The sequence below is a fragment of the Canis lupus genome, chromosome 5 (genome assembly GCF_048164855.1).
Source record: "Canis lupus baileyi chromosome 5, mCanLup2.hap1, whole genome shotgun sequence".
Taxonomy (NCBI): domain Eukaryota; kingdom Metazoa; phylum Chordata; class Mammalia; order Carnivora; family Canidae; genus Canis; species Canis lupus.
This window is the reverse complement of record NC_132842.1, coordinates 51,747,076-51,769,716: the sequence shown is the minus strand read 5'-3', so window position 1 is coordinate 51,769,716 and position 22,641 is coordinate 51,747,076. Positions and strand designations below refer to the sequence as shown.

Sequence of the window (22,641 nt, the reverse complement as noted above, 5' to 3'; positions counted from 1 at the left end):
GAGACCGACTTGAGGCTCCATCCCAGGACCCTGAGTTATGACCTAAACTGAAGGCAGATGCTTATTCAACTGAGCCACCCAGGCACCCCAAATTATCATAATTTTCTACAGATACTGAAGTTCTTTCTTCCATCTCCAAAATCATCTTGGCTCTTTCTGACCCTATACTTTGCAATATTAATTTTGGAATTTTAGTGTTAGTTCCTATGAAAAATACCTAATAGGATGTTCATTAACTTTTTAAAAATGGCATTGATATGTTAATAAGCATTTTGCATGATTCTTGAGTGTTTTTCCATATACTGAATCAATACTTGTTCTTATATAGGGTAAAGTCCAGAACCTAGGTTGAACTTTAGTGAAAGGGCAATCCAGGGAGTGTTATGCCCCAGAGAAGAGAAATCTGCTGGATAGGGCAGGTGGTGAAATTAGGCCTTTGCCCTCTCTCTGATGGGTGAGTTGCAGTTTTTAAGACCCTGTGTTATTTTAAGTTGTTTATGAACAACTTAAAAATACTGTTTGTTTATGAAAAAAAGAAATGGTTAGCAATCAGAGTTTCAAACTCATAATTTCATTTATTTTTCCTACAGAATTTAAAAGTTTTGGTCAAACAAGACAGAACAAGCCTAATGGCATCGTCTTTTTCCTTTTAAGCCATATTCCACAGCTGCTGTCTTCTCCATCCCTTTGGCCTTAACATTGTATTTTTGCTTGGAGCACAAAGCATAAGTGTCAGTAATTCTTAAAAGCACACAAAAGTATGAATAAAATAACACTCTAGGGCAGCCCCCGTGGCCCAGTGGTTTAGCACCACCGCCTTCAGCCCGGGATACGATCCTGGACACCCGGGATCGAGTCCCATGTTGGGCTCCCTGCACGGAGCCTGCTTCTCCCTCTGCCTGTCTCTTTCTCTCTCTCTCTCTCTCTCTCTCTCTCTCTCTGTCATGAATAAATAAATAAAATCTTTTAACAAAATAACACTATAGTATAAAAAGTAACTTGAATAATGTAACTGGTTGTTTCTGTGCTGTAGACATGTAGGGCTTGCTCCCTCTCCCATTTGATTAGTTAGGTCTATTTTATTTTTTAAGGTTTTATTTTTAAGTAATTTCTCCACCCATTGTGGGGCTCAAACATACAACCCCGAGATCAAGAGTCACATGCTCTACTGACTGAGTCAGCCAGGCACCCCAGTTGGGTCTATTTAAAGCGAATTATTCTAACTAATTAATTTAGCACATTATATTCAATTCACATCATTAGGACTTTAGTAGTTTAGTCTCGCAGCAGTCCTTGGATGAAAATCAGTCAGGAAATTGTCAATATCATGAAAGTCTGCAGATAGCTGTGAGTATCCCAGAGTGTGGAGCATAAGAGAACCTGGGGTACCTACTCAGGACTTTAACACCCCAAAGCCAAATGGATCTCTGCTCAAAAAGAAATGGAATACTGGTCAGGATCTCAGAGTCTGGGGAGCAGGTGAAAGAAACAAGGGATTCATTTACTAAAACTTGGGTGTAAGGTAGTGTCTTCTTCACTAGAAATAGGACCAGAGGCTAATGATTCCAATTACTTTAAAAACTAGAGAACCAGATCAACGGTATGCCATGTTTTAATACTGCTTCACAAAGCTATGGTCTTTAAAATCTCCCTAACAGTGAACAAAATTGGTCCCAGAACCCATGAGCAGAGTTGTGGCTTCCTGTGAATTATGTAACTCCAGTTAGGTAATTACAAGAAAGAGGGGCAGAGAAAAGTAAAGTTCATCATAGTTGAGTATGGAACTCATGTCAGATTCTTTGGATCCCATGCTTTACAAGAGAATGTTTATTAGATCTGCATTTTAACCTTGTGAATCTACCCAGTTTATCCAAATTAAATCTCTGCTGATAGATTTTTCATCCATTTCACTAAGCCTCTAAGCCTTCATCACCAATCCTTAAAGTCTGATTACATGCTAAATACTGTGAATAAAATTAAATATAAAAAATACTTTCTGTTTGTTGAGTAACTAGTAAAAATGGATACTGGTGTCAAGCCATACTTAGGCTTAAAGATTCATTATTAACAGTCACTTTGGAAGATAGTTTGGCAGTTTCTAACAAAACTAAATGTACTCCTATCATAGGATCCAACAATACCTAAAAATGTGCAAAGCAAACTATTACAGCTTTTAGAACATATTATAGAAGTATATCCCCATGAACTTAGGTTAAAGAAGGATTTTTTAAAAATAAGACATAAAAGGAGCGCCTGGCTAGTGTAATCAGTTAAGTGTCTGACTCTTGGTTTCTCTTCACATCATGATCATATAAGCATGTTCAAGTATTAAATATACAAGTACTTGAACATTTTACAAAAGAAGAAATCCAAATGGTCAATATTCATATAAAACATATAAAAATATAAAATATGTTTAACCTAATTTATAATAAAGGAAATACAAAGTATACCCACCATGATTAGCACAAATTTAAAAGTCTGATAGTATCAACTATTGGTGGAGATGTGGTACAACCAGGATTCTTATGCACCACAGGTAAGAATCTATTTTGGTGTAACCATTTTGAAAAGATGTTTGATATTATCTAGTAAAATTGAAATTTAACCTAAGTCATGACCCAACAATTTGCTTTCCATATATATCCTAAAGTAGTGATTCTCAAACTGCAGTCCATTGATCTCTGGGATTTATGAAGCACTTTTGGACCAAACTATTTTCATAACACTAAGGCCTAATGTGCCTTTTATTTTTTTTTCATTGAAACTGTGTTGATGTTTACACTGATTGTACAAAATCGATGGTGAGTATAAGTACTGGCACCCCAGCATAAGTCAAGGCAACCATACCATTAGTCATTATATTTGTTATTGCCATGTCACTTTTACTTAAGATTGTTCTTGATGCAAAAGAAATAATTATTAATATAATATTAATAATTATTAATTTTATTAAAGCATATATATATATCTTTTATAAAGTAATCTGTGTCACAGAATGGGAATTATGTAAAGCATAAAGCACTCTGCTCCGTATCTTTGTCTGATGGTTGTCACAAAGAAAAGAACTTGAGCCATTGTTTGAGATGAACTAGCTGCTTTTTTCCTGGAACACAATTTTTATTTGAAAGAAGGAATGAGAAACTATGGGTAGTTGGCAGAAATTCTCTTTAAAAATAAACAAATGAGCTTATTATTCAAGGAAAACAACTTATACTGTTTATTACCAATGATAAAATTTGAACTTTTGATCAAAAATCAGAATTTGGGAAAAGTTATATTTGTCATTATAAATTTGACAGCTTCCTAATACTTAAAGACTTTTTGGGATCCCTGGGTGGCGCAGCAGTTTAGTGCCTGCCTTTGGCCCAGGGCGCGATCCTGGAGACCCGGGATCGAATCCCACGTCGGGCTCCCAGTGCATGGAGCCTGCTTCTCCCTCTGCCTGTGTCTCTGCCTCTCTATCTCTGTGTGACTATCATAAATAAATTAAAAAAAAAAAAAAGACTTTTCTTTTTTTCTCTTTTTAAGACTTTTCTGATGAGATTGGGTGATATTAGTAAAACCAGATTCAAAAAGACCATTGGTATGGTTTCAGAATAAGTATTTCAACTAACCTTTAAAAAATTATTTGCCAAGTTTAAAAACTCCTACAACTATCTGAAAGGGTTATAAAAATACTCTTCCCCTTTCCACCTACATATTAGCGTGAAGTCAGATTTTCATCATATATTTCAACCAAAACAAAATACCACAGAAGGTTGAATGAAGCAGCAGATATGAGAACCCAGCTATTTGTGAGTAACCCAGACACTAAAGAGACTAGCAAAAGGGGACACCTGGGTGGCTCAGCGGTTTAGCACCTGCCTTCGGCCCAGGACATGATCCTGGAGTTCCCAGGATTGAGTCCCACATCAGACTCCCTGCATGGAGTCTGTTTTTCTCTCTGCCTATGTCTCTGCCTCTCTCTCTCTCTCTTTCTCTCTCTGTCTCTCATGAATAAATAAATAGTCTTTTATAGAAAAAAGAGACTAGCAAAAGTATAATTAAACAACATTGCTGTTTTCACTGAAATTCTTCCATTGTTTATAATAAAATATTTATTTTCTCATTTTTAATTTTTAAGATGGCAAATATCACTCCAAATGACATCATAAAAAAAAAAAAACAAATGACATCATAAACAAAAGATCTTGGGGTCTCCACTATTTTTAAGAATGTAAAAGATCCTCAGACCAATAGTTTAAAAACTGTTCTGAAGATTCTCTTCTATCCATGACTGGGAGATGTGTTCAAGAATGCTCATAGCAGCATTGTCTATAATAGCCCCGTAAGAGGAACCATCCTAAATTCATTACCACAGAATGAATAATTAAATAGTGTATTTGCAATGGAAACCTGTAAATGAAGATGAGTGATACACAATGTTAGTTCAGCAGAGATGACCTTCTCTTTAAAAATTGTTGAATGAAAGAAGCAAGTTATAAAAGGACATCTACGTGTGATTTCAGTTCTATAGATTTCAAAACCAGGGAAAATTAACATACGTCATTTAGAGTTCTCATAGAGAATGACTATCACAAAAGTCAGGATAATGGTTCTCTCTCTTAGGGGAGGAAGAAGAATATGAAGGTGAGGCAAACTTTTATTCTGAAAACATTCTATTTCTTAGATTTAGGAAAGATAATGAGGATGCTTCTTTATAATTAACCTTTAAAATGTAAATATGTTTGATTGTCTCTTAAGTTTGCTGGATATGTTTCATATAGTACGCATGTGAGACTAAAACTCACAAAACAAAACAACAAATGAAAAATATCATTAAAAAGTATGAAAAGAGAGTTAATTGGACTGGTTACAAATTTGATTTGTGTTGGATGCATTGCCTGTTATGGAACTCAAATAGTGTCAATAAGCCATTAAATTTTTATGTTATTTTTAAACTAAGCTGAGGTTTATCTTGTAGCAGTTTTTGTAAGAATGATTCATGAGACCTCTATTCCTTGAGTTTTTGTTCAAAATGATTTTTATACTCACTTTGGCTGAGTCATTACTCTGCGGTAAGCTGGTATTAAATGTCACCATGGTGAAACCTGAGGGTAATCTGATTGTTTTACCATTTTGGTAATTTGTTATTTTGCCCCAGTTGCCTAAAATATATCTTAATTTTGAAGCCCAATAAGTTAACTAAACTGTGGCTCTATGTGAACTCATTCCATGTCAGTTTTTCCCAGGACATCAAATAGTTTACTTTTGATTAGTTTTTAGCCATTTTTATTTCTCGAAAGTTTTCTTGCATTTTTTTATAATCACTTTTATTTCTGTTTTATTATTTTGTCTCTTTTCTGGGGGGACAACAATGATATATAATATGTTGGATTTCTTTACTTTGACCCTTTTAAACTCTGTCAGTTTTCATTCTGCTTGCTTTTTCACTCCTGTGAGAAATGCTTTTAGCAGTTGCCTAATTTTTTTTTTCTTTTTTTTTTGCTACTTCAGCATGGCCTTTTTCCTGTGATAGTTTTATTTTCCTTTCACTTATTTCCTCTCATAGTTCATTTCGTCCCCTGTCTTGTCATATCTTCCCTGATTGCTTGTATCTCTGCATTAAATACTTGTTTTTATAAAAAAAATGATAGCTTAAGTTTGTTTGAAATAATATGTGTCCAGTTTTTATCTTTCCTGTACCAACATTTTTTTTTCCTGCTAAATGTCTATTTGTGTTTTTCTGTTCTGATTACTTATTTATTCAATATACTTGTAGATACACTTTTTGTCCTTTGGACTCATGTCTTTGAACAAGTTAGATTTTTCTGGATGAACTATTTGTAAGTTTATGATGGGCAGGGACCAGAGCTATTGTCTCATTAGGAATTTATTAGTGATGTAGAGTGGTGCATGTGATTCAAGTTCTTTAACACTGTATTCCTTTATAAAACTTTTAGCAAGATAGAATCTCTCTTTTGCCTTTCCTTACTGACCGATTCCTTCCTACAGATATGATTTCTGTGACTCCCAATACAAATAAGCCCAGCCCCCTCTTCTTCTGACGACTAGAGCAAGGGTGTATATTCCAATAGTTTACATCCTTACTCCAGTCGTTCACAAGAAGGTATTGCTGGTTTTACCCCCCGGATTGTTGAACATAACTTTAGAGAAATATGCCTGGCTTTTGTGCTGAGATCTTCAGTTATTGTTGTTTTCTGTCTGTGTCTTGCTGCATTCATCTCTGATTTTTCTGAATTCAATTATCCTTTCCCATTCATTATAATGTTGTGGTTTATGGTTTTAGTGGTTTTCTACATTTCATTAAGTGCAGAATTTTTGTTTCTTTTTCTTATTTTTCCTTACTGCCTTTGGGTGATATCTTAGAGAAAAAAGGTAGGAAACTTTTTGCTTAACAATGTCGAAATAAGATGCCTCTTTTAAAATTTTGAGATAGGAACAGAAACAATAAGACATGAGAAAAGAAATTTTTGGTTTTTTCTTGTATCCACTAGATTTAGATGAGATCTTCAACATTCAATTTATCTCCTAGTAGGAAGACAAAACGAAAAGCCTACTTTATTTTTGTAGAAACTGAGAATTTGGGCTTTAGTTAGTTTGTTTTAAATTTATACTAATTTGAAGTAATTTGCTTGTAGAATTACTTAGGTTTTCATAATTGAGTAGGTTATCCTAATCAACTACAATCTTCGCTCTCTTATTAGATTTGAGATTTAACTTTACCCTACTTATAAGCTAATAAATTGGCCTATAACTGTCAAATGGATGCTAGCAAAAGACATGAAATTCCTCAGAGACAAAGGATTTTATTACAGCAGCAGTAAACAACATAAGCATCAGCATGTTTATTTGGTTTCTCTTGGCCCCTAATCCCACAGGGGCAACACAATATGGCCTAGGTGAATGCTTCATACACAGTGGGTTTGCATCACAACTGAGAAACATTGAGCTTGGGGAAATCTACCACTTTTAGAGCAAGTAGTAAGTAAACCTGCTTTTTGTCCAGGGGGGGAATGTTTCCTCATTTCTCAAAAATTATCCTGTGAAATGGACTGGTTAAAGCATAAGGTTTGCAGACTTGGAATACCCAGCAAAATGTGGAGAATCACAAGAAGCCCAGGGAGACTGTCTCCCAATGTCTCAATCTCTCTATCTCTCTGTGTCTATCCTCTCTCTCTCAATGTATGTTCATAAAACCCTCCTCAAATGAGAATCTTTACCTTTATGTAATATGAACTGTTTTATTAAATACATAAAACCAACCATGGAAGTGTTGTCTTGCTACTGCTGTTCACTTGTGAGCGTGGGCCCCATGTTCACCAAAGTCTCTTTTGTTCTTGTTCTTGTTTTTGTTCTCATTCTCTTTCTTTTTAAAAAATATTATTTGTGAAACTCAAGAGGAGAGCATTGAGTTTATTTTATATTTGTTGATCTATTTCTATCTATCTATCATTTATCTATGTATCCTTAGTTCTTAGCACAGCATCATTATCAGTCCCACAAGGACCATTCTTACTTAACATATGTAAATATGTATTTGTTTCTGTAATCCCATTTCCCATTCCACTTTCTTTTCTTCCATAGATAGCTACTCTAATATATTTGATATGTTTTTTTTTAATATATTTGATATGTATATTTGAATCCATATGTATCCTTGTAAAATATCACAGATTGTTTATATATGTATGTGTCTGTTTTTTGTATACATAAACCACATCTTCTTTATCCATTCATCTTTCGATGGGCATCTGTTTTTTAATCTTTTAAGTTTGAAATGATTTCAAGCTTATAGAAAAATTGATAGAGTAGGAAGATTTCCCACGTGCCGTTTACTCAGATTCAAATATCATTAATACTTTACCATGTTTGCTTTATATCTCTCTTCCTGTATATGTACATGTATTATTTTTCTGAACTACCTGAGAATAAGTTGTAGACATGTGTCTTATCCCTAAATATTTCAGTCCTTTTCCTAAAAGAAAAGATAATGTCTTCTATAGCACAGTATAACTATTAAACTGGAAAATTTAACATTGATATACTATTATCAAATATGCAGTCCATATTCAATTTTCACCAATTGTCCTAGCAATGTCTTTTATAGCTTCCCCCTGCCTAATCCAGTTTGCATAGCATTTAGTTGTTTCCCTTTTGTCTTTAATCTGGACCAAGTTCTTGGCTTTTTTTGGTTATTTGAGTGTGTATGTAATTTTTGCATATATATATATATATTGATATAATACTATAGATCTTTTCCCTTTTCTTAATTTTTTCCAGTGTTTTTAAGATCCACCCATATTTATATGTAGACATTATTTTGTTTGCTGCTTCCAATTTCTGCTTAGTATCCCGTGATATGCATCTTCCAACATTTATTTATCCATTCCCCAGTGACAGACACCTAGATTATCTTTAGCAACTCGCTATTATAAATAACTCTGTCATGAACATCTCAGACATGTTCCCTTTGGGGATATTCCTGGGATACATATTCAAGAATAGAATCCTTAGTTATAAAATATCTGCCTATTTAATTTGACAGAGTACTGCTGAATTGCTCTCCACAATAGCTGCCTGGACCTCAGTACAACTATTGTACACTAAGCTCCCAGTTTCTCTACACCACTGTCAACACTTAGTTCTAGGTAACATTCTAAATTTTTGCCAGTATCATGGTTCTAAAGTGGGCTGTTATTTATTCTTTCTGATCATTAATGGGTTTCACTTCTTTTACCAACTCTTCCCTGAGATAGACTTTCCCCAGGAGGGAACCTATCTTTATTTTATCTTTTTTTTTTTTTTTAATTTCAAGTTTTTATTCAGATTCTAGTTAGTTGACATAGACAGTAAAATTGGTTTCAGCTGTAGAATTTAGTAATTCATCACTTACGTCTGACACCCAGTGCTCATCACAAGTGCTCTTCTTAATTCCCATCACCCTTCTAGCCCATCCCCTGTCCATCTCCCCCAATCAATGCTCAAGTTTATTCTCTGTAGTTAAGACTTTATGTTTTTTTCTCTCCCTCTTTCTCTTTTTTCCCCTTTCCCCTCTGTTCATCTGTTTTGTCTCTTAAATTCCATAAATGAGTGAAGTCATATGGTATTTTTCTTTCTTGACTGACTGATTAAGGAAACCTATCTTTAAATATTTATATGTGTGTGTGTTAACTACTCCAGCCTGATCAGCCTATTAGAGGGATCTTTTGAAGTTGATGTCGTGAATAGCAGTTGTAAACTCCCATCACCATAAGTGAACTCTTTAACATTGGTCAGGCCATTGCTGGAATTTCTTATATGTGAAATACAAGCTACAAAAGTATACATTCTCCTAGACAACTGAAATCTAAGTCCTTTAAGATAACTATCTGCATCTGACACCTAAAGATTGTTGGTAGAAATAGAACTTGTAATGTTTTCACCTTCATATACTTGAATTCTGAATTTTTTAAAAAAAATATTCAAGTGTAGTTGACATACAATGTTACATTAGTTTTAGGTGTACAACATAGTAATTTGACAGGTTTTTACATTATGCAATGCTCACCACAAGCATAGCTACCATCTGACACCATATAACACTATTACAATATGACTGTTTTAGTATTCACTATGCTGTGACTTTTGTTCCTATGATTTATTCATTCTGTAACTGGAAGCCTGCATTTCCCACTCTCTTCACTTTTTTTGCCCATATCCCTACCCCTCTGGCATCATTTTGTTCTGTGTATTTATAGGCCTGATTCCTTTTATCTATTCATTTGTTTTTTTCACATATGAGTGAAATCAAATGAGTTTTGTCTTTCTCAGTCTGAATTATTTCACTTAGGCTAATATCTTCTAGGTCCATCCATGTTGTTATAAATTACACAATATTTATCTTTTAATTGCAAAGGATAAAATTTCTGAAGTACTGTAAATATTAGCATGCAAAAAAATAAAATTTTATATGCATCTTTTAAATATATCAGTTGAAACTAAATGCCATAGTATTTTGGTAACTTTCATTATACACTTAAAAATATGTATTTTAAAAAAAGGCTCTTCTTTTATAGTCAAAATTTACATCATTTTTTCCCTCCTTTAACTCAATATATCTGCTCCTTCTTTCTCAACCAGAATACTATCCTGATGTATATTCTAAGATATATTTTTATACTTAAAAGTATTTTAATTATATCATATCACTATCACAAAAATGTATACATTGTGATTACATTTACAAAAATTCCTTTGATAATAAAGGAAAAAATTTTCCCTGGATTTTCCATTACATTACAATCATTGTTAGTCAATTATTGATTAGCAAAACATATATGTATAGGATCAAAAATTTTTTTAAAAAACTCATCAACTGTTCATTTGATTATATCCTCTTCTAAACTTGATGAAAACTAGAAATTACATGCTATTTAGTCATTAAAATAATTCTCTTTTTCAACATTGATACGAAATGCTTCTAAGTATCTCTTGACACTCATGTTTTTAGACCACAAAACAGTGAACTAATTAATGTAAAATTACAGATAGGTAAAGGATAAGTTTTTCTTTTATAAGGTGGGAGAAATAAGATATAAAATGGAGAAGCTTTGCTTTTTTTCTTAGAAGATAGTACATAAGGAAGCTGAAGATCTTGAAAATTATTTTCTTAAAGTCTTCTGTGTTTGCCTATACCCATCTTCATATGACTCAGGAATATGTAATAAGGCTGCTGCTAAAAGGAAATAATTTTTTAAAGCTATCATCATTTGAAAAGAATCATAGTAGTATTCACATGATAGCATCAGCCTTTGAGAGAAGTATACAATATTGTTTATTGAATTATAAATTTACATTAAGGAGCTTTTTATGTAACTCCATGGCTGATTGTTTTGACATAATTATATCTAATTCTATAAACTGTAAACTCTACCATCATGTTCCTAGAAGATCATTCAAAGAGACTGATTCCAGTGTGTTGGGGTCAAACAAGAAAACTAAATACTGGTGTTCATGGAAGGTCATTTGGTGTTTTAATTTAAGGCTCTGGATATATACTCTTCTGTATTTCTCTTCCTTTGCTTATGTTAGTTCCTCCATGTGAATTACTAGTTTCTTTTCCTTGTCCCACATATGATATGACTTTATTATGACTCTTACTGTATTTATGAAAACCAATCCTTTCAGCTTCCTAAACACGTCTCAGATCTAATCCCACTTCTCTATCCAGTGCCCCATTCAGACCTACACCATTTGTCATTTGGTAATTATCTTCTATCTGCTTTCCATGCCTCCATTCTCTTCCCACTCCAGGGTCTCCACCATAGAATTATTATAATGACCTGCCTAAAATACAGATACAATTCTAACATTCTCCTTCTCTGAAATCTTAAGTTGCTCTTACTCACAAATCTTCAGTGTTTGTGTCCTGCCAAAAGTATTAATATTTACTTTAACTTATTGTAATTCTCTGTTCTCAGCTACCTTTCCAATTTTTTCTCCAGCAATTATCTTCATCTATTTTATACTCTTGTCACACAAAATTCTTATTTCTTTGAACACATATCATAGTACATTTATTAGATGTCTCTATGGACACGTAACTTTATTTTTTCACTAATAGTCAACATAAGCTTTTGGTTACCTGTGAAGAGAGACTAAAACTTATGATTTATAATCAATATTGTTTTTATATCACATTGATAATAGCACTAAGCATAGCTATAGGACACAGAGGCGGGGGGGATGGCAAAGACAAGCTTTGAACAATGAAGGGAAACCGACGTAAAGAAAAACTATAATCATAATCCTGAATGTATCAAGATTTTTCAAAAGGTGTTTTGAAAACACACACATACACATACAAACATAAATTGCATATGTATTTAATTCTCCTTTATATTATAAAACAAATGATTTTTGCATTTGAGATTTAACCTAGAACTCAACGGACTATAACTATCTTTTTATAATTCTCTTTTAGATTCAGCATAGTGAGGTAGCATGAACTCTAGGATGTTGAAAGGCAGGTTCTACTAACACTTACTAACTTTATGATCTTTGATAGGTCATTTATCTTTGCTAAATCGCAGTTTTTCATACCCATAAAGTGAAAATTAATATATATTCCCTTTCTGCTCAAGGAAAGATTGTATCATTTAAGTTAACATTTGAAAGTATACGATCAATTAAAGAGATTTAAAAATAAATTCTATCATAGAATTGTTCTGTAGTCTCTTTAATCCTGTATTTCCTTAGAGGATCTTGATAGAAGATATATGTTGATAAGGCTAATAAATGATCAAATAAGGAAATAAAGGACATATTGGGGGTTCATTTGTTTTATTTTTTTTATTTCTTTCTTTTATATTTCTTATGTTTCTTCCTTGTTAAAACAGTTTTGGTATGAACCATGATGGAATTGGAAATTCTTGTGGGACGAAAGGTCATGAAGCAGCAAAACTTATGGCAGCTCACATTACTGCAAATACCAATCCTTTTTCCTGGTCTGCCTGCAGTCGAGACTATATCACCAGCTTTCTAGAGTAAGTAATCTCTGGAGAGTGATGATGAATTGCTCCAGAAGTAAGCCATTGGTAGAAGCCTAATATGTAGTGCTTCGTACTGCATAATGAGTAACTTTTATAGGGTGATATTTCAGGCTGTTCCCAAAATATTTTAATATATCATTGTGGCAAATTTTTTCCTTCATACTCCAACAGAACTTGGTAGATTAGAGAAACTGGAGCAAGGCTATAAGTGGAGTTGATGATGTGAGTGTCAGAAATGTTCAATAAATGGGAAACAATGTCAGAAAGAATTTAGATTTACACAGTTTAATAGAGTATAGGTGAACATTAATTCGGTGATTATCTATTTCATTTTGTTGTTGAAAAAACTGAATTTTTCAGGAATGCTGAAGTATCTAATAGTAACAAACAACAACAACAAAAAACCAAATACCTAGGAAATGAAAATGAGAAAATGAAAATTTGTCTTTGAAAATTTATTTTGTGACTCATCTTTTCTGCAGTTTGAGAACTTCTTTGCTGATCTTTTAATGTATATTTGAGAGTCTGGTTATTTAAGTGTGAAATAAATAAATTAGCTGAGGTATAACTGTTTATTAAAGCAGATTTCCTTTCACATCTTACCTGCATAGGACTTTAGGATTGGACTTTAGAAGCTCATAGACTTAGGTCTCGCTTTCTAACTGTGTTACCATGGGCATGTTACTTAACCTTTCATAATCTTCAGTGACCTCACTTGTTAAATGAATTAGGTAATAATACACACATCATGAGGTTGTTACATATATAATTATGTACAATGTTATAATGTATATGTAACAGTAAACATTCATTAAATGGTATATGTTATTTTAAATAATATGAAGGCTTTAAGCCTTATTCTATCATTACTTTTAACTGTTTTGAGCCATTGTTTTCTTTGGGAGGAGAGATTAAATGCTCTGTGAAAAGTTGAATCATAGAAAAAGCACACGTGAACAACAAATTTTTTTTAAAAACTGTCTTTCTTCAAAATTCACATTTATATTACTGTGGTCTAAAACCTTAAAAATTCAGATAGGTTATGTAAGGTAATATTATTTATTAAAGCTTTGATTCATATCTGCTAATCACTGAAACTTCTGAAAACTTAAAATTATGAATTTTTTAAAACCCCAAATGAGATTTTAAATTACCTAGCACAATGATTTCATCAGAGATCAAAAGATAAATGTTTAAAATTGGCTTTTTTGAATTAATTAATGTAATAATGAAATAGAAGGAATTGGGAATACATATTAGAAGGTAGTTTCTCTGAATAATTATGCTATAATCTAAAATTTTTAATGTTAGTAACAGGTAATTATAATACTATACTTGCCTAGTGCCTAAACTGGGTTGAAGGCTGTAAAGATAGACCACAGTGCATTTGTTTGACATCTTTTGGTAGTTTTTCACACAAAGCACTAGTATTATCATTTTCCAAGATGTTTTTAATGAGATCATATTACCTAAATTTTAAGCATTGTTGAGGATCTGCTTTCCCCAGAAATCAAGCCAGATCTGGAATTTCTCCTTTGACTTGGCTCATGTTTTTATAATGGAATCTTAGTGTCTATCACCAGAAAGACAAACTGTATAACATGCTTAGTAATCCTGTGCATTTTTGAAGGCTTCTCTCCTGGTGTTTTGTTTTGTTTGTTTGTTTGTTTTTTTGCAAGTACCAAGTTTCTTTCTCCCCTATCCTGTTTATTTTGTACAGCCTATTTGCTAGGACCATCTCTGTATACCTAACAAAGACCCATTTTGATCTCTTGCCAGACCTTGCCTTGATGAAACTATATTAAGGCTGTTAAAATACTCTGAAAGGAAATCCCTAAATTACTAATAAAATACTATAAAGAAATCACCACAGATCTGGTGAGAGATGTAAAATTATTACTAATTGCAATAAAGTGTTCCATTGAATTAATTAAAAGAATTAATCCACAGAGCATTATTTAAGCCTTATTGCCTCTTTGCATTTTGTATGTAAGCATGATTAGTGTTGACAGGGTTTAAAAGGCTTATTTATCCTGTATTTTATAAAAATATTTCTGTTGTACATCATCATGGAAATGCTCACAAAGTTAAATCCATTAGTAAAAAAATAGATATTAAAGACAAAGGGTAGAAATTTGGGGAAAGTTGTCTTTTTTTCCTTTTTTGATAATAAACTAAACAACTCTGATTATAATCTGACCAAGCAATAAGGTTTTTTTTTTTTTTTTTTTTTTTTTTTTTTAAACACAGGGCCCTTTAAAAAGGTCAGTTCACTGGAGCACAAAGACATAATAGTAACTTTCTTGAATTTCTTTGTTCCTTTTTATTAATGCAGTTGGCTTAATTGCTTTAACAGCTATGTGTGATATTTTTAAAAATCCAGTGATATTTTGATCAGGAATTGAGGTTACATTTATGTTTTATAGTTGGCTCAAAAAGACTCATAACATTTTATTTTAGTTTCTCTTCTCAAGAAAAAGAAATCTTGAAAGATGAATTGTTTAAGAACTGTAGCCCAGCCAACAAAATGCATACCTTTCTTTACTTAGTGACTGTATAGGCCCAAGATGATGGTGGATTTCAACAATGAGCTTTCTATGATTTATAGAGAATCACTATTCACTATGTTCAACTGAAAACAATTCCATGGCCTTTAAGTGCCAATAGAGTAAAAGTCTCTCATGTCTTTCTGAAACACTAGGTGCTACTGATCAATCAGGAGATGGTGTTTACCAACTCCCAATATTTTTTTTCAGATTTCTTAAACTCGGTGATTCAATAAGTGGTTCATGAATCGCCCAGAAGCCGTCCTGATTAAATAATAAAGAACCCATTTCCGTTAAAATGGACGTGTTATGCCAGCTTCTGATGTTTTCGACGACGGCTTTGCAGGTAGTGTCCTTCCTATCTGCCTGCGGGACTTATTTACTTATTTATTTAGAAAATAGAGAAAGATGAACCTGGTATTATGGCTCACACTCATTGATGACTATGGGCTAATTTACCAGGCAGTGGAAGGCAGCCAGTAGTTTAGGCCAGTTTTTCATACATTTTCCACCACTTAGTGGTAGTACAGAGTAATTTCATATAGTTTTCAAAAATTCCGGAGCCTCTGTGAATCAATTCTTGCTCTCTTTAAATTAAAGTCTGTTAAATTGTTTGAACTGTCAGAGATCCATAGCAAAATTTCCTACAGCTCCAAATTAAATACAGACTAGCCATTTTCACAGAAAGGATGGAAGCTGAATAAAAGAAAGGCAATATTATGGTAGAAGGTGAACTAGAAAGAAAGAGCTACAAGGAAAGTGATATAAGATGAACAGGATGACTAAGACACTCACATTTCCTCTATACCAATTACCTTTGAAAGTCAGTATCAATAATCTTTAAATGGAAAACGATTTCATAGATGGGACCCTCTTTATATATGGAGCCCAAGAAACAGCAAAACAGGTTTCTCCTCTTTCCATTTATCAGGCATATTTTGGGGACTTCACCTTAACCCATAAAAATCTTTGATTAAGTCATAATTACATATGGAGAAGAGCATAACCAAGTAAGTCATTTGTAGTACAATGTTTGTTTGTTGGAAGCCTCAAATTCAGTTCTATTCAAGCATCCTAATCATATAGATGGCAAGAGAGAAAGGTCTTACTTTTAAGTAAGAAAGGTCTTACTTACAGTCGGACTTTTAGAAAGTAGTTATTATTTGTTTTGTGAAGATTGATAAAGAAGTTTACAATGACATAGTAGGTAAGACACTTGACTTGCCATGGATAATACAATCTAATTCATTTTTGTTTAAGTGTATGAGCACTATTTTGTGGTAAAAATAGGAGTTGGCATTAAATGTTAACTTTTTGTTGTTGTTGTTAAAAGACTGTTAAGATATATATAGGATTATATAGAAAGATTTATTTTTTAGATTGTCCCACTGTGTTGTAGGCTGAAGGTCTATATAGTATAATTGTTTAAATAAAAAAAAAAATCTAAATTTGCAATTAGGAGAATGTGCTCACATGTTCTGGAAACAAAGCCAAGGGTACATATTTTATATAGGGATCTGTAAATTTTAGCTGAAGACTTCAACTCTGGCTCATGTTCCCATTTCAAGGCTAATTTTCAAACTATGTAAATCAGAGTTCTCTAAATTAGAGGTAGACTACATAAAATATGATTTTGCTATCATGCTGCAAAGATTTCTGGAAATGTAAATGTACTTTGATTTACTAAGAATTTCATAATCTAGGAAAAAAGCATGTTCTCAAGCTAATACACATTCTTTTTTCTGTCTTGTCTTAGATGCATAAACAAAAGTAGGGTGTTATTATCTTTATTGCTGTAGATATTAACAAAAATTGAGCTTTTAGTAGTGAAATGTATGTTGCTAGAGAAATTCTCAGAGTTCTAGTTTTTATGTATATGGTTTTGCTCAGGACCAATATATCAGTGCTTAATAACAATAAGTTATAATAGTATCTCATAGATGGAAAATGATAGTGCTTTTCATTTAATTTATTTATTAACGAATGAGGTTTATGTTTTCTTAGTGGAAAAATTTGCATATGACCAAAACACAGACCATCTGTGCTTAAAAGTGCCATATGATGAGAAAACTCAAGTAGATTTATACTACTCTTATTATTTTGATAAGAGTAGCATAAATAATACTAGGTTTAGCATCATAAGAATTGTATGGTTATATCAACTAACTAGAACCCCAGATTTAATAATAGTTACTCCTAATCTCCATTTTGCTAAATAGACTCAATTACAAAATGTAAGAAAATAACTCATCTAATATTTTTGAGAAAGGAAAAAACATTTGTCCCTGGAGACCTGTACAAAAATGTTCATATCAGCATACTTGACAATTTTCAGAAATTAGGAATAATGTAAATGCTTATTAATAGAAGAATGGATAAATAATTATGCCATAGTCTTAAATGGAATATTAAAGAATGATATCAATGAACATAATATTGAACGAAAGTATAAAATCACAAATAAAAATCTACAGCATGACTCCTTTTATGTAGTTCAAAAATAGGCAGATTAATAATTGAGAGATGAATAATTACTAAGAAAATCATGGAAATAATTATTTTAAAAGTCAGAATGTTAGTTCTTCTAGAGAAAGTGAGGGGTGTAATTAGGGTTAAGCTCCTGGGAATTTTATAAGAGGAAAAAAAATACTTCCAGGGTTAAATATACATCTCTCTGATTCATATCCTCTACCTTCTATACTTATATCTGTGATATTTCATAATGGCAATTGATGACTCAGAAGCATGGTAATATCCAGAAATATTATTTTCTAAGAATTAATTAATCATGATCTAGAGGTTTAACTTACTTGAAAGTATTAGGAAAATAGCAAATTTTAGTAACACTATGCAAAAAATATTTTTGTCACTTACCCTCAGGTAAGAATTAAAATATGAAAACTACCCCCCACCCCAAATAGTTTAACCCAGGTTTTATGGTATATATATCAAATATGGTTAGTAAAAATATATATATATACTACATTTTCTACCCAAAATGTAGGAACAATAAATCAATCTTGAAGATAATCCCTACCCTTGCTTTCCCAGAACCGATAAAAATAAGACACGTGACTTGCCATTAGTGGTTTGTATGATAGTATGGCCAAACCCATTTAAAAAGGCCTTTGTTGATGCCTTATTTCTAAATACATGTTCGTTTTGATAAAGATCTATATGTTTTTGTTTATATTTTATTTATACAGTATTTTATTCTTCTGCAAAAATATAAAGAAAAGAATAAGACTTGTCTAGATATTTAATTAGACCACATTAATACAAAGCAGTAAATAATTCTAAAAAACTGAAACAAAAATCCACTTATGGAGTAAACTTTATCAAAAGACTTTGTCCACAGGTGACCACAGTGCATGCCTTCTTTATTGTCTGGAGGCCTTTCCAATGGTTGTCTAATTTGGTATTTTTAAAAGAACATGAACCATGGTTAGAACACCATTAATACCTTGGAGCAAGAACTTTAGACAAATGAATTATTCTTGCTTCCTCCTGGGTTGAGCCAAATTTCAGTTTGCTATCAAAAAAATTTTTTTCCGCAGGGTATCTATTCCCAAAGTCTTTTGGGGGGTCTGTATAGTATTTTCTCTAGGTTTCTAAGTTAATTTTCTATATCTACAAGTAATTATATATAATAATTTTTAATAGATTTTTGAGTTAGTGCTACTTAGGTGAATTTATTGTATAGTTGCTTTGTTATGCTATCGGCAAATATTTTTACCAATGGAACCCTGTACTTAGATCCTTCAGTAGTTAAACTTTTCCCATTAATTTATACTATTACTTGATTTTTTTTTTTACATATTTCAACCCTTTCATAAAGACTTTTGTAATTTTGTTGTAGATGGAACTGAAACTGATATTTTAGAAGAAAAATTATGGGCTTAAACTGCTAATTGATTTATTTCATGCATATTGCATTTTATCAAAATTGTCTTCTTTCAGTATACTTTTCACATTTGACTGCTTTATCATTAATCTTAATATAGAAATTTGAATATGCATATCTATATAGATTAAAGATACTTTACATAATAAAATAAAAGGAGCTTGCTATTTTAAAAATTCATCTAGAAATAATTTCTCTTATTGCAGTGCATGTCAATTTCTCAAAGTTCAATAAATAGGAAGTAAAAGCATTCTTTCATGAAAACTGGACAGCAGGGTGAAAATAAGTTGTTTTCTGTTAAATACATTGAAGAGTGACAAGTGAAATGATTATAATAACCAATAATAAACCCATCTATATTAGTGCAACATTTATTATTTTTATCCAAATATTTTTATTGATGAAAAACCAATCAAGAGGGGCATAAAGGAAAGGAAAGGGTGCAAAGAAGACAGTGTTCTGCCCGTGGGTTTCTGAATCTATCACCTTGTGAGTCGTATGGTTCAATTTTTAAAAGGTATTAATTTGCTCCTGTGCAAATACACATTTTAATATAGCAAATTAACTTTTACATTTTAAGAAGTATGACAAAATAGTAAGTGAATATGAAACTCGTTATTATACATGGCTCTTTCTTAACCTATCTATAAATGAAAATTTGTACTGTCCTAAATAATAGTTGAGGAACTTCTACTTGTGAAATTATTTTCCTTTGGCAAAGTGGATGGAAAAGATTTGGAAAAAAAAACACAAGTGCTGGCACAATTGACAGGAATGTTGGAAAAAATTTTTAAATGTTGGCATAGGAATTCTTTAAAAATTCTAAGTTACTCACATGTGAAATGAAAGTAAAAAAGCATCTGTCCTATTTTATGCACACTGACTAAAAAAATGAACAATTATCTTTAGCAAAGTATAAAGCTCTTTAAACTAAGGTATTCCGTCTGGATTTTGGCGATCTTTATGTTATTTGTTCCACTGAATTAAAATATTATGTTTGAGTGCGAGCATACTTTGAAAGCAGAAATTGCAGAGAGGAGAACATTCTCTTTTCCAACTCTGATGACCCTAGATGAAATATGAAATTTTTGAGAGACTAAACACTCCTAATATACTTGAGAGAACTTTGGATCTTGGCCTCATCTGTCATTCTGCCCATTTATTATTGAAATATTTCAAGAACCTTTGGACATGTCTTACTACAGCATCTATTGTTTTGCCCAAGTTAGAGGAGTATATAGATTAGGTCTTTAAGAATGACAACCATAGTGGCTGTTTGTTTTTGTTTTGCTTTGTTTTTTTTTTAATTTTCCACATTTTATGTTTTTAATTCTACTACCAGATGTGGTTGTATTTTCATGGAAAACAAACAAGAAGCTTAGAGTAATATGAAATTCTATTTTGATTCCTTGAGAAATTAGTTTAAATCAGTATTTTAAGGCCAACATGACATTTTGAGATTGTTGTCTGAGATGCTTTTATTGTGTCTCGGTGCTGGAAAAAACTACTGGGGCTCTTTTTCACATTTCAGTAAAGTTATTCTATTCTGCTATGTGAGTATTTGTTGGTAGAATGTATTGCTTTTCATGCATCAAGTTATTAAAACAAAGAGTTCGACACATGGTTTCATGATTGTGATGGAAATAGTCCATAGTGTACCTAATTTCCTTTGATCCTTTATGTTGAACAGTTCAGGCCGTGGTACTTGCCTTGATAATGAGCCTCCCAAGCGTGACTTTCTTTATCCAGCTGTGGCCCCAGGTCAGGTGTATGATGCTGATGAGCAATGCCGTTTCCAATATGGAGCAACATCCCGCCAATGTAAATATGGGGTAAGAAGTCTTAATCCTTATGTTTAGTCACTTACATGTGTTCTTTCATGACACAAATATTAAGTTAGATTTTAACTGAGTGTAGTTTACCACTGATAACATCATTCATTCAAGTATGGCCTTTGGCACACTGCTTTTTTTCTGATATAAATTGTTTATTTCTAAATATTTGAGTAATCTTAGGTTTCAAACATCTTGTGAAGGATACAGGTAGAATTTTAATAATTTATGATTTATTTCTTTTTTAAGTCCTGAGCTTATGATGCCAACTTTAGTTTGTCTTTTGAAATGTTATGGTTTTGAAAACTTCCCCCTCCCAGCCTTTTTTGGTACTTTAATAATTGGGTTTAAGAGAATTTTCACATTGGCTAGGAGCCTTTATTTTAATTTATACTTTTTAGTACTGAGTCATTTCAAGTTGCTTCACTCACTGCCCACATTCTAACACAACAACTGAGTGGGGACAAGATGACATTAACCCAAATAGAAAAACAAGGAAAATTACTGTGGAAAAAATGTAGGTTTCATAATTGACTCTTCATGTCTGCCTAATAAAGTAGGCAGTGGATGGAGCAACCTGAAATGACTCAGTACTAGAACATATAAATTAAAATCAAATAAATAATATTATATCTAGAAATAATAAGTTTTATTGAGAAAAATATCAGTGTTTAGTATAGAGACATATTCATAGAAGGTACACAGTGTAAACATGCTGAATGAAAGAAGAGGATTTTTAAATGTCAAGTTGTAAGAAAAATTCAGGTTTAAAGCATAAGTTTCGGCGGGGGTGGGGGTGACTGGGTGATGGGCACTGAGGAGGGCACTTGATGGGATGAGCACTGGGTGTTATTCTATATGTTGGCAAATTGAACACCAATAAAAAATAAATTAAAAAAAAATACAGCATAAGTTTAACAGCTTAATTTCTATTTTTATGCAAATACTATTTAAATCTCTTTTTAAAAATAGTAGCAAAAAAGGAATTAAGTTTTAAGGTAGAAAATACTAAATAATATATACATTATTCTGTACTAATTATTCCCCTTGGGTTCAGTACAAAAGAAAATGATTTTTTAAAATATCCCTTGGGTGGCAAGTATATTCTTATTCTTGGTGGGCTTTGACAGCATATTTTGTGCAACAGATTTAAAGATTTTGTGCAACTATCTAAATATCTAAAGCCTAGAATAAGACTTTGGTCTTTCTTGTCTCTCTGTACAGAGTCTCCTGTTATTATTTCTATATGATTTTAGGTTTTTGTTTCTTAGGTTGTTTTTTCCTACAGAAAATGTTGGTCAGATTTCAATCATGGTCTTTTTATATACTTGTAGTTTAGTAGGTTGAAATTCATGACCAAATAAGATTACAGATTTTCTATTATTCTTATCTATGATCTCATTTCTTTATTAAGAAGTGAAATAGTTTATCTAATTTTAGTTTTTTTTATTGGAAATTGAGTTTTAACTGCACTTATGTATTTTTATATTAGATAATTTATATTATCAGTTTTGCAGGACCTATGGATACATTTTTTTATTTCTTCAATAATTAATAAAAATTTTCACCTGATCATCCTCTCTACCTGTATATCTCATTTATTTTAAACTAGTGGATTTGGGATCCCTGGGTGGCGCAGCGGTTTGGCGCCTGCCTTTGGCCCAGGGCGCGATCCTGGAGATCCGGGATCGAATCCCACATCGGGCTCCTGGTGCATGGAGCCTGCTTCTCCCTCTGCCTGTGTCTCTGCCTCTCTCTCTCTCTCTCTCTCTGTGACTATCATAAATAAATAAAAATTAAAAAAAAAATAAATAAATAAACTA

General features: G+C 32.3%; 1 protein-coding gene across 5 annotated transcripts in view; it reads left to right on the top strand.

The window, feature by feature from the left end:
* ADAMTS6 (ADAM metallopeptidase with thrombospondin type 1 motif 6) overlaps positions 1 to 22,641 on the top strand; it is a 295,855-nt gene that overhangs the window by 154,008 nt on the left and 119,206 nt on the right. For all 5 annotated transcript variants that reach the window (XR_012031294.1, XR_012031295.1, XM_072826631.1 and 2 more), the window contains exons 10-11: positions 12,384 to 12,530; positions 20,677 to 20,818. Coding sequence is in view for 3 of the 5 variants with exons in the window: in XM_072826631.1 (XP_072682732.1) it covers positions 12,384 to 12,530; positions 20,677 to 20,818 (289 nt within the window). In the remaining 2 variants the exon portion in view is untranslated. The remainder of the gene's footprint in view (positions 1 to 12,383; positions 12,531 to 20,676; positions 20,819 to 22,641) is intronic.